Below are 13,169 nucleotides of genomic sequence, written 5' to 3'. Positions count from 1 at the left end.
TTAATAATTTTTTCTTCATCTCGAAAGTTTGGGGTTTTTCTTTCTAGTGTCCGACTCAACTTACATGTAATTTATGAGGCAACCTATTTAAAATCCAGAAGTTTAGCTGGAATTCGAATTTGGAAACTCCAAATCGCACTTCTATGACCCGGTTAAGAATACCACTTATCCCCAAGGGTATGCTCACTTGGCAAAGGTTGAGGAATTTGTGGCTCAGGCCACAAGTTCGAGCCCTATGCCTAGCTAACTAAGCCTAGTATTTAAGTAGAGCAGTGTAGATGAGGGAGCCCATCATTCCCGAGTTTTGAAGGCTACAACTTGTCCTAGGGTTGGCTCCCGTTAGATTTCTCGGAATAAAAGAAAAAAAAAAATACCGCTTATCCATGTAAAAGGTTCACTACTTTTTTTCTATGAGCTCGGTTTCTGGAGGAAGAGGGAATTTTTGTTAATACAGAGAGGACACTCAGAGCAAGGACAGTTAAAAGTCACTTGAATTTACCCCGCTTACTATCTCATACATCAGTGTAGTTACAGTTCAAAAACTCAAGAACAATAGTATAGGAGACGGGAGGCGTTAAGCGCACTACTGACATCAATTTAAGCATCATTTTCGGTGATTTAACATAACAATGACACTATCACATACATAGCACAACTGAAGAAATATTATAAAGTTGGAGATACAATTCAGATGTCATGTGTGCTTTGAAACATAGATGTACAAGTTACCAAGAAAAATGTAAACAGGTTCAGTTGATTATTATCCAAATCTCCAAAAACTCTATTAACCAAGATGATCTTCGTAGGACACATCATTTTGCCAATGTAGGTGAACCTCCATTGTCTCAAGGAGGACGTAACCGATATTTGCTTTTGCTGAATACAGTTAAAAGTTTCCAACTTCCAAAGTTAGTCCTGCTTGGAATCATCCGCTCCAACTGCCTTAGGTATAGGATGGGGGGCGCCAGAACCTGGTTCTTCTCCTGTAACCTGTCAAACATGATGCCATCTGTTATACTGAGCTATTGGTTAACACAATAAATAAGCTAAACAAGAGGACGTAACTTTAGTTCAAATGGCACAAAGACAAGTATAGCCACCATCCTTTAGAAGTTACTAATAGATTTATGGAGTTCATTTTGTGTTTCTTTGATAATAAATGCAAGAAACTGTTCAATTCCTTCCACACTTTTTCTTCTTAATAATTCAAACAGGCCATAGATTGATGATTTTGAAGCTCAGACTACAAGTACTGCAACTAACTATTTAGCAAATGGCAAATTTAATGGGATGTCCCCGAAAAATACCGTTCACCTTTATTATGAAATAGTATCCCTTCTTTTTATTCCATAATTTAGTGACAGCGTATGTCTATAGATTCAACTCTACACAATAAAAATGTTATTCAATATCGTTCTTCGTAACACACACACCTCCCTCTCTCTCTCTCTCTCTCTCTCTCTCTCTCTCTCTCTCTCTTTTAGTGGATTAGTATAAATTTCGTGAATTTACCATTTTAAACATTTCTTCACCTGTAACTTGAAAAAACATTATACATACTATTTTAGTTGCAAATTCTAAAAGTTCATGGATCAAATAGTCCAGCTCCAGAGAACCCTATCCTAACAAATACAATATCTATTCTAGTGCCATATATGGAAGTCATCTACATAGTATGTCAAATAGTTATGAAACAAAAGTAGAGGTGCGAGCTTTGAGGTTTTGACTAGCAAGCAATATGTAGTAAAAGCATATCTAGAAACTCAGCTAGCTTTGCCTCTAGCTACCATAAAAAAGCTGCTCTCCATAAACTTGAATTCATATTTGAACAAATATATTCTCTTTTAGCATATTTATGTAAAGTTATTTAGCAAGTTATGAAGACCCATTTATTCCTCACTTGATATCATATGCTCATAATACCTTGGAATAAAACAACTTTAGGCATAAAGATGTGCCAGTATTTTTTTTTGATGAAGCATAAAGATGTGCCAATATGCACCCGCAAGGGTGGCCGAGTTGGTTGAGTAGGGATCTCCCAAATGGGAGGTCTCAGGTTCAAAACCCCCTGCATGCTTTCTCGGTCGAGCTCGTCGCGCGGTGATGCAAATCGAGGTACCAAGGTCAATATCAAGAGTGAGGGTGTGGGCTACCTTGAATATGAAAACTTTCAATCACCCATGATGAGCTTAAAGTGCTATGGAAGAGTCATTAAAAGAGCTTTTGAAGTCCACAACATGCTCAAGTGGATTCACAAAGGAAGTGGTGACAACCAAGGTCGTCATCAAGGGCTTTGGACCATTCTTCCAACCGTCATGAGTTTGGAGGACTTAAAGAAAGCATGGAAGGAAGACTTCAAGGCCACCAATATGCTCAAGTGTCTATTTTTTATAATGTCGTCATGCTTATAATTTGGTTACTTTTGCAAGAATAATATAAATAGTCTTTTAAGTCTTTCACATTAGGGCTAGTTAGTTTTTGAGTGAACGCTTAGATAAAGCTCCTTTGTGAGTTTTGGGGAAATTCTCTAACCTCTCCAAGTTGAACCTTCTTGATTACTTGGGTAAGTATCCCTTGTATGAGTTCAATTTCTCTTCCCCCTTGGATTAAATCTAATGATTATAACATTTTAATTGTTAGATTATCCTATCTTTTCTTCTAAAGTTTATTCTCCCTCCTTTCTATTTCCTAATCATATTGTTGTATCTTATCTTGCTTGCGTGATTGTGGTTCAATTTATCATTCTCGCATCTAGAATCACATCATGCGGGGCTTGCCTAGTGCGGTTTACCTCTCCTATGTGGTTTGCGTGCTATTATACGGGAGTGGGGTTTTACCCTATGCGTTCCCAAAGGGTAGCGGCTGCAGGTTCCCATGTCATTAAAAAAAAAAAAAAAAAAAAAGATGTGCCAATATGCACATTTTGATTTTTTTTTTTTGTTTTTTGTGATCAATTATGCAATGAACATAAATTACTACCAGTGTGTCAAAACCCCAAGAAAATTAGATGTGGCATAAACTAATATTGTGATGTGTCAAGATAGTATAAAGCATAATATATGAATTAGGGAAAGAAAATTTAAAGTCAGGGAGTGGCTCCATTTCAATCCAGAAATGAACAGGCGAAAGAATATTTGAACTCTAACCAGTGTAGGAAACAAACTTATAAGCAAGGTCGTTGCAGTGAAGAGTCTCAAATGAACTTATAAGTTGCAGAAGTTATTTTTCATTTCAATCGACAAATAAACAGGAGCAAAAAAACCGAGGTCTAACATGTCTTGGGAGGCCGTGAAACAAAATGCAGGACTTTTTGAAGTTTTTAATTAACAGAGTAGTTCTACAATGTCTCCTCGGAGAAATATTTCAATCACGTTGAGGGTCATATCAGGGGCGGATTTAGAGGGTGGTGAGGGTGTTCACCCGAACACTTACATTATAGATATATGGTAGATTCTATGTGTTATGTACATATATTACTTTTGAATACCCTGAGCAAATGCACAAAAGGTAAGCTCAAGCGGTCCAGGGTATTCAAAATTGTCTCTAGTGTCCTATAGGTTTGATTCCCAAGAACAACATTATTTTTTATATTTAGCTTTTGTTGTTTTTTCCAAACCCCTGAGTGAAAATCCTAGATCCGCCACTGGGTCATATCTAAAACTTATTTTCATAAGAACCGAACCCTTAAACCTCATGAAACGCATTTCCAAGTACTGTACAAAAGCTTGAACTCAAATGATAGATCATTGGAGAAGAGTGTTCCCTTCCATTATGAATCTCAGGCAATCAGGAAATTTTGTATAGAAAAATTTCATCATTCTGGAAAGAGCTGATTGGATAAGAAACAAGTCAACAACGACACAGATTTTCTTTCCAAGTATAAAGCATGTTTCTTTCTTTTTGTCTATCATTAAAATTAGAGAAATGAAGCAAAAACTATACTCAGGATCATGTGCGTCAAATGTCCTCAAAGATTTAGCACATTGATTCTTCAACCCATACTTCACATATGTATATTCATCTTCAGAAAAATATAATGTTCTAAATTGTTATCATCAAAAAATACTGTCTGGGTATTCAAACAGTCACTCTCCACTTTTTCAATGCTTCCCCAAATAAAAGGGTATTACAGGCACAACGAGGTCACTAACTCCAACAAAAACAACTCTTTCCTGAAGAAAGCTAAATGATTTTGCATTTCCTATATCCAAATTTCAAACAACCTGATCACCGCATTACCAAACAAAACATATATCCAACCACCCAAAACACGCGCGTGCGCGAGTTTATATCAATCAACTAGTATCAGTCCAATTAGTTCGGTTGGCTATACGAATCCATTCCGCTTATTCAGGCATGTATGTGGTAACATATACACGGAGGTGGGACCTATGAATTTCAAGCAAACACTCTAAGCAGTTTATTAAGGTCTATATGTGTATACATACGCACAAGCGCACACCAATGAATTTCAAACACACACTAAGCAAGATCATCTAGCTCATTTATTTCCCAAGATCAAATTTTTCCCAGCAAGTCAACAAGTTGAAACAAAAGATCACGGCCTAATCCGAGACGGAGCCAGGATTTGAAACTTTATGGGTTCTGGATTCTAGGACACGACCTCAAGTGTTCGTAACTGGGTTCTGAATTTAATTTTTGTACATTTTGATTATTTTTAGCACATATACAGAGTTTAGAACAAAGCTACAGGGTTTCTATCGAACCCACATATCATATACTACTACTTACATTCATTGCATACCCAGTGAGATCCTACGGGGTGGGGTGTATGCAGACCTTAGAGACACCCCCCCCCCCCTCTCCCCAAGAAACCTTTGTGGGGTAGAGAGGCTGTTTCGGATAGACCCTCGGCTATATACTATCACTTACAGAAGCCCTAATAATCAAACCACTTACAGAATGTTTTTCAAGCAAGTCAGCATGCATAAATAAAAGATCACGCGTTTATTATTAAACAACTTACAGACTAATTGGGTTCTAGTAGCTTACAAATTTCTCAAGCAAGTCAAGTGAAACAAAAAATCACTTCTTTACAATCGAACAGCGAAGAGAATTATTGGATTCTAGTAGCTTACAAATTTTCAAGCTAGTGAACACTTTGAAACAAAAGATCGCACCTTTACAATCAAACAACTTACCAAAATATTGGGGATTTATCCACTTATAAATTTTTTCAAGCAAGTCAACACTTTGAAACAAAAGATCACTCCTTTACAGTTAAACTTAAACAACTTACATAATTATTAGGTTCTAGTAGCTTACAAGTTTTTCAAGCAAGTCAACACTTTTAAAAACCTTTACAATCAACACACACACACACACACACACGACACATATATGAATCAACTAGTATCAATCCCAATTAGTTCGGTTGGCTATACAAATCCACTCCGCTAATTCTGGTATGTATGTGTATACAAATACAAACACGGGGCACCAATGAAATTCAATCAAACACTCTAAGCAAGATTTTCTAGCTCATATATTTCCCAACAAGAACAAAATTTTGCAACCATTTCAACAAGTTGAAACAAAAGATCACGCCCTAATTATCAACGACTTACCTAATTATTGGGTTTAGTAGCTTAAAAGTTTGTCAAGCAAGTCAACACATCTAAGCAAAAGATCACGCCTTTACAATCAAACAACTTACAGAATTATTAGATTTATTATCTAACTAGTTTTTCAAGCAAGTCAACACAATAAAGATCACGCCTTCACAATCAAACAACTTATAGAATTATTAGGTTTATTAGCTTACAAGTTTTCAAGCAAGTCAACACAATAAAGATCACGCCTTTACAATCAAACAACTTACATAATTATTAGGTTTATTAGCTTACAAGTTTTCAAGCAAGTCAACACGTATAAACAAAAAGATCACGCCTTTATAATTGAAAAAACTTACAGAATTATTGGGTCTATTAGCTGACGACTTACATAAGTGGGGTCTGGCTGGTCTCCTCTGCCCATTGGGTTTATTAGGTTACAGCTTGCACAAATGGGGTCTGGCTAGTCTCCTACGCCCTTCTCCTTATTTAGTAGTATTAGTTAGTATTCGTGTAGTAGCTTATTCTTCAATTTGCTCTGTTCATCTTGTTATTCTGTTGTCATTATTTTTTCTCAATCCTGCTTTAATTTCACTTGTTTCGAGCCGAGGTCTATCAGAAACAACCTAAGGTTACGTACATTCTATCCACCCCAAAACCCACATGTGGGATTACACTGGGTCTGTTACTGTTGTTGTATTAGCTTACAAATTTTTCAATCAATTCAAAACGTATAAAGATCACACCTTTATAATTGAACAACTTACAGAATTATTGGATTTATTTGCTTACAAATATTTTAAGCAAGTCAACACTTCAAAACAAAAAATCGCGCCTTTACAATCAAACAACTTACAGAATTACTGCGTTTATTAGCTTACAAATTTTCCAAGCAAGTCAACACGCATAAAGATCATGCCTTTACAATCAAACAACTTACAGAACTATGTGTTTATTAGCTTACAAATCTTCCAAGCAAGTCAACATGTATATAGGTCACGCCTTTACAATCCAATAACTTACAGAATTATTGTGTTTATTAGCTTACAAATCTTCCAAGCAAGTCCATAAAGATCACGCCTTTACAATCAAACAACTTACAGAATTATCGGGTTTATCAGCTCACAAATTTTCAAAGCAAGTCACAACTTTGAACTTAATATCACGCCTTTATAAGCACCCAAAGGTGTGTCCTAGTGCTCAATGAAGTGGGTTGAGAATCATGAGCTCTCAGGTTTAAATCCCAACAGACATTAAAAAAAAATAAAAAACACTGGGGTGATTTCTTCTCATCCGTCCAAGCCTTGGTGGACACAGTTACCGGGTACCTAATACAGAGGCCTATGTAGCATTATGGTTATGGGTTCAATTGAAACCCCTAACTTTCAACTCGAAGCATAAATTTATCCATAAAAATTTACTAAAATTGCAATAAATAGTAGATATAAGCCCACAACTTTAAAAATATAATGAGTTCAATGCTAATAATTTTAGAATTGAACCCATGGAGTTTAAATCGAGTATCCACCTCTAAACTGGTGTCAGGTGGAAAATATACTGTGGAATTAGTCGAGATACGTGTAATAAAAAAATACCACGGTTATAAAAATAAAATAAAAAAGATCACGCGAAAAAAACTTACAGAATTATTGGATTTAGTAGCTGATGGTTTAAAAGGACAAGCAGGAGGTGCTCTTTCTGGTCGCTGATACTCCTTCCCCATAATTCTATAAATCTTTGACTAAAACAATTCCACAAAAAAAAAAAAAAAAAAAAATTAAAAACATAAACATCAAAATAAACCGATTAATTTAGTGTGTTAAGGATCTTACCATGAGAATATGAAAGAGAACAGGTAATAAATTAACGATCGGAACGAGGAACAGTGGTATTAAGCACATGACACAGACCTATAATAAAAAAAATGAAAAATCAGAAACAGATATAATTGATTACTGGAAATTGAATTAAGAATATATTTGATTCTTACCATTTTTTCGATTTGTTTGAGAATGTTTTTTTGTTTTCTTGATTTCTCGTTTGTTGTACAGAGAAGAAGATGACTTTTTGTCTACTTTTTGTTGTTTTTTTTGATGATACAATAGACTGTGTCTACTTTCGGGTCAAAGAGTGGACTTTTGAATGAGATCAGCTTATGGGCTACGCAAGAGAGTATATTAGAAGAAAGCCCAAGCCCATGTTCAACAACAAATTTTATGGGATTGCCAGCAGTATAAAAAAATAAATTTCACAAAGTAAAATTTCGTAGCAAATTAGGCATATTTGGGCAAAAATAAGGCCCAATTTCTGTAGAATCCCAACAGAGAAAAATAAAATTGTAAGGCAACTTATGCCTTATATAGTTTCTACATAGAAGTTATATCTTTTACCCATTGTCCGGCATAACTTTTGTCTTAGGCAGAAATTAGAACTACAGAAGTTATGCCTTATAAGGCCTAACTTGGAACTACAACATAAATAAGTTAGGCCTTATAAGGCCTAACTTTCGAGAAACCTTGCATTGCGATTTACTTTTTTTTTGCGAGCCGAAGTTCGAACTCAAAACTCCGAAATATTTTCGACTACTTTTTTAGGGCAAGAGAAAAAATTAAAGACCAGCAATTTGAGGGGCGCGTTTGAAGGCCAGCAAAAAAAAATTGCTTCACTAATCCAAAAGTCATGATTAATATATATTTTTTACTCTTTTTAAAGTCTATCTGATAAATAAAAATAAATTAAAAAGATTTGATCTTACCCGACCCAACCCAAAATTTAAACCGGCGGCACAGTTGATCAAATTTAAATGAGATCGTTTTTATAAAAAACAAAAAATTTAGGGTAAAATTTGAAAAGAAAAATGAAAAGGTGAGATAGAAAAAAGTGAAAACAAGTTTTGAGGTGTTTTTCAAATTTCAATTTGGAATTTTAATGAGAAAACATTGATTTTCAAATTATAAAAATTATGAAAAGAAATAATAATTCTCGTGGCCGACTCGTAAATACTCCCTCCGTTTTATATTACTTGTCCACTTTTCCTTTTACGCATCCTTTAAAAACTTACAATAAAAATGTGTTTTTACAACATTACCCTTATCTCTCTACAATAAATTTATACTCTAATCAATACAATTAATTTAAAAATTATTAATGTTAAGGTCATAGGAAAACTTTAATTAATTCTATTTTAGTTTTATTAATGGATAAGTATTTTGGGACGGATATTTTTAGTAACGTGGACAACTAATATTAGACGGAGGAATAACTGAAGGTCACTTGTTCATTCACTGAGAGAAAGCAAGAGAAAAAAAAAATGGAAACCAAGCTTTTCAATGTTCCTATCACTGTCTCAAATTCAGTGTTAAGTTCCAAATGTGATTGCAAACGAATTAGAAGAATCAATGAAGTCACGCAAGATCACCTAATTTTCTCTACACAGACCTATAATAAAAAAAAATGAAAAATCAGAAACTGATATAATTGATTAGTGGAAATTGAATTAAGAATAGATTTGATTCTTACCATTTTTTCGATTTGTTTGAGGATATTTTTTTGTCTTCTCGATTTCTCGTTTGTTGTTGTATAGAGAAGATGATGACGCTTGTCTACTTTTTGTTGTTTTCTTCTGATAATACTTTCGGGTCAAAGAGTGGGCTTTTGAATGAGATCCGGAATTTAGCTCATGGGCTACTCAAGAGAGTATATATTAGAGGAAAGCCCAAGACCAACCCCATCTTCCACAACTAAATAACTGAAGGTCTTTTTTTTTTTTTTTTTTGTCCTTCTTTTGTAAGTATCTTTAATTTTGTCAGCCCTTCAAATCGATGATCTTTAATTTTTACTCTACCAAAGAAAAGTTAAAAAAATTAAGGCAGTTTATATTTAGATTAAATGAGCATAACTTTCAAGTCACTTTTGCTGCATTTTGAATTTTTGTTTTCTAAAGGCTTGATGTTTGTAAAATTGCAAACAGTGATGGCTGTGTATGATAACGTAAATGGGTTGATTTGAAAAATCCAGCAGTGGCATGGATGAGTTGCCAACTTTTCACGCTGAGAATATGCAAAACAACATGAAAGTCATTTAGGCGAGCGCCGGGCAAAGTGCATAGCAAGGCGGTTGTCCAAAACTCTTCGCAAGATGAGAGTTTTGAAATTTGCCTCAATCGCATAAATCTGCTTCATACTTTTTTTTAAAATTTTTGGTAGCGGGGGAGATCGAACGAAAAATTAAAAGCCTTTAAAATAAGGGCATTATGCGAATTGCCCTTTCTTTTTCCGCGCCAAGACTATCAGGCCCAGGCCAAAGCCCTAAAAATTGGCTACTTGTTCATTCACTGAAAGAAAGCAAGAGAAAAAAAATGGAAACCAAGCTTTTCGATGTTCCTATCACTGTCTCAAACTCAATGTTAAGTTCCAAATGTGATTGCAAACGCATTAGAAGAATCAATGAAGTCACACTTATGGACTTTACGAGTGTGATTATGGTGGAAATACTTTCAAGATTGCCAATGGAGTCCATTTTCCGTTGTAAGAGTGTTTGCAAACGTTGGTATAATCTTTTTGCTGACCCTTTATTTCTTAAGATGTATCACACAAGATCACCTAATTTTCCCTGTATTTTGCTTTCATTGGACTATGTCTTGTTACTGCTTGAACTTAGAGCAGATAATTATGAGTATAATTATTGCATTATGTTGAACCGTAAGTTTCACCTCCCTCGACCCAGGGACTTGCTTTCAGTTGATGATGATGACATGTTTGGTTTTAGTTTTATTGAAAGAAACTTGACATTAGTTGGTTCATGTAATGGGTTCATTTGTTTGTTGAATGGCGCGACACATGATGAATATCATTCGGTTTGCATTAGCAATCCTCTTTTGGGTGAGTATTTCAAGGTTAGCTGTTGCCCAGTGGGAGAAAGTATAGGTAAGTATTTGTTTATGGATTTTGCTTTAGCGAGGACTCTGGACAGTATAAAGTATTGAGAATAGTAACTAGAAAGTTTCGTGGTCGTCCAGAAGTATCTGAATTGGAGATTTATACTCTTGGAGTTGATGATAACAAGTGGAGAAATGTGGGCAAAGCTCCGATACCTTTATGGGGAAAACTAAGCAATGTTAATGTCAATGGTTCTCTTCATTGGATGGATGATGAAAACAAAAGTGCCAGCATTTACTCCTTTAATACCGGGACAGAAGAAGTGAAGTCCCTGCCGACTCCACCTGGTCTAGAAGCTCCATCCGTGTGGATGACACTAGCGGAGTTGGGAAATTGTCTATGTTTGTCTGTTAATAGTTCTTTTCAACATATGGATATATGGTGGATGAAAGAGGATGGAATAGCTGAATCTTGGACTAAAGATCGCATTTTGAAGGAATTTATTCCGCTAGATATCCGTCATGATAGATTTATACCAATAATAATTTGGAACGACGCGGAAATCTTGATGCAAAGCGAACGTGGCACACAGCTAGTTTCTTACAACCCAAAAGAGAAGAAGTTTAGGAAGGTCAATTTATGTGGTAGTGGCACTGCAGCGACTAGATACATTCCAAGCTTGTACTCGCTTCAGACTGTCATGGGCGACAACTTTGAAGTCTCAAATGTTTATCGTAAAACTCGGAGAGTTTAGTATTTGTTTTGTCTTACTTCCTTCAAGATATGATGTTTTGCTTCTGTAATTCTGGTATAATGTAGTTTAAAATCTGGCAACATTTATTGTTTTGTTCTGGTAGAACAACTCTGCCACTATAAGTATATGTTGTCCATTTTAACATCCCAAATTACTTTCATTGCAAAGTTTTCAAGGTTGCATTTCTTTTATTCATTTCATTCTGCACTTGTTTGAATTGAATGAACTACAAAGGGACAAAACGCTGGCGTATCAGTCAAGCATTTTGATTGAAAAAGGTACTTTGGTGGCCTTGTTTGGGGTAAACGGGACATTAACTTTTGTTAAAGTTAATGGGGTGCTTCGATTGGGAGTGACATTTCGATTATGTCCTGATTATTCAGATAGTTTATCTTAGTTGGTGATTTTCTTGAGCAGAAGGCTTTTAGTTTTTCCTTAGTTGGTGATTTTCTTGAGCAGAAGGCTTTTATTCAAGCTAGCCATTTTCATACTACCTACTAACCTTCGAATGAGCAAGAAATTTATTTTCATATGTACATTTTAATTGAGGACGAATCTGTTTAGTTTTAGCTTGATGCTCTGTCCTATTCTATTCTTGCCTTGCTTTTGAGTCAAACTTCCATTCCATGGCTATCTTTACAGCCTAATCTACATATAAGCGGTATGAGAGGTGACTTTGTTGGGAATAAAATAGACCCATGAAAAATAATATTCCTAGATATTAGTGATAAGCACTGTTATGGTAAAATCAACAAGTTAATAAATCAAAGAATAATCTTCAAGATTTTCTTAATGACACCAAGATTTTACGTGGAAAACCACGTATAAGAGGCGCAAGGCGGTAGATATCACTATAGTAAGGAATTTTCTTTGTGTAAGAACGAGTATAAATACTCCCTAAGACCACTACACCTACAAGTTAAAACACTCTTTCGATTTTCCCACGCTCTGACCACTAGACCCACACTCTAACTTTTTCTTTCGGTCATGGAATACCTCACTTTGCTCTCACTTTGGTGTAAAGAAATGATTTTCAGTGTTGGTGTGTTTACCGATAGCCATGTCGCTTTTTATTTATAGGAATGAATTTGATGATGAGGTAAGCGCTACATCACGATCATGTATTTATGATGAGGTAAGCGAACACGACACGTAGTCCACAATTGTTGCCCGATGTATAATTTGTCAAAATAAAATCTTCCTTCCTTAAATTATGGAATGAGGTGGACTCCCACAAATCACCTCTCGGCCCCATTTTACTTGAAGGAGGGTACACTGCTTCTAGTTTGAGTGCATGCCGACAAGTTCTTTGCACAAGCTCGAACTTGTCTCTCGATACCACCTTGGTCGAAGATGCTCACAGATTTTCGCTCGTGTGAATCTTCTTGACCTCGAAATGATTCGTTCTCCACTCCTTGTTCACGAATCCAATGATATCCGACATCAACGTGTTTTTGTTCGACGGCATACGGAGTTCTTGCTCAAGTCTATTGCTACCGTCACAATGTACAACATACTCCATTTCCGCAATCCAAGTTCTTGAAGGAATCTTCGAGCCATATCATCTCTTTGCCGCTTGATAGCCGCAATATACTCCCGCTTCCCCGTTGTAGACAAGGACACCTCCCTCGCAACTTTGGCCGCCATGATATAGCTCCCCCCGAAAAGGTAAACAAATATCCAAGAAAGTGGATTTTACGTTATCGAGTCTGCCATGTCATGTACGTATAGCCCTTGAAATTGGATTTGATCCTCCAAAACACAAGCATTCATCTCAGAAGCTTCCTCTTAGATACAGTATCCACTTCACAAACTCTTCCCCAATGCTCTTTCCCTGGATTTTCGAGAAATGTCTAACAACACCGATTGCGTACGAGCAATATCCGGTCGAGTGCATACCATTGCATACATTAAACTTCCGACGGCGTAGGAATAAGGAATCTTGCCATTCTCTCTTTCCCTCCG

At 35.9% G+C, this 13,169-nt stretch overlaps 2 protein-coding genes across 2 annotated transcripts; one reads left to right on the top strand and one right to left on the bottom strand.

Moving 5' to 3' along the window:
• Positions 1-647: 647 nt before the first annotated feature.
• LOC132057353 (uncharacterized) lies at positions 648-7,716 on the bottom strand. The gene is made up of 4 exons (XM_059449918.1): positions 7,564-7,716; positions 7,406-7,483; positions 7,216-7,314; positions 648-990 (listed from the first exon to the last, which is right to left on the bottom strand). Exons 1-4 carry the CDS (start codon positions 7,564-7,566, stop codon positions 910-912), a joined length of 261 nt encoding a protein of 86 aa, XP_059305901.1. The 5' UTR covers positions 7,567-7,716; the 3' UTR covers positions 648-909.
• Positions 7,717-9,930: 2,214 nt separating this feature from the next.
• Positions 9,931-11,204, top strand: LOC132058008 (F-box protein At3g07870-like). Its single transcript, XM_059450578.1, has 2 exons — positions 9,931-10,498; positions 10,591-11,204. Exons 1-2 carry the CDS (start codon positions 9,931-9,933, stop codon positions 11,202-11,204), a joined length of 1,182 nt encoding a protein of 393 aa, XP_059306561.1.
• Positions 11,205-13,169: the final 1,965 nt, after the last annotated feature.

This window comes from Lycium ferocissimum, chromosome 5 (genome assembly GCF_029784015.1).
Source record: "Lycium ferocissimum isolate CSIRO_LF1 chromosome 5, AGI_CSIRO_Lferr_CH_V1, whole genome shotgun sequence".
NCBI lineage: Eukaryota > Viridiplantae > Streptophyta > Magnoliopsida > Solanales > Solanaceae > Lycium > Lycium ferocissimum.
The sequence above is the reverse complement of the archived record's forward strand: the minus strand, read 5'-3'. Positions and strand labels throughout refer to the sequence as shown.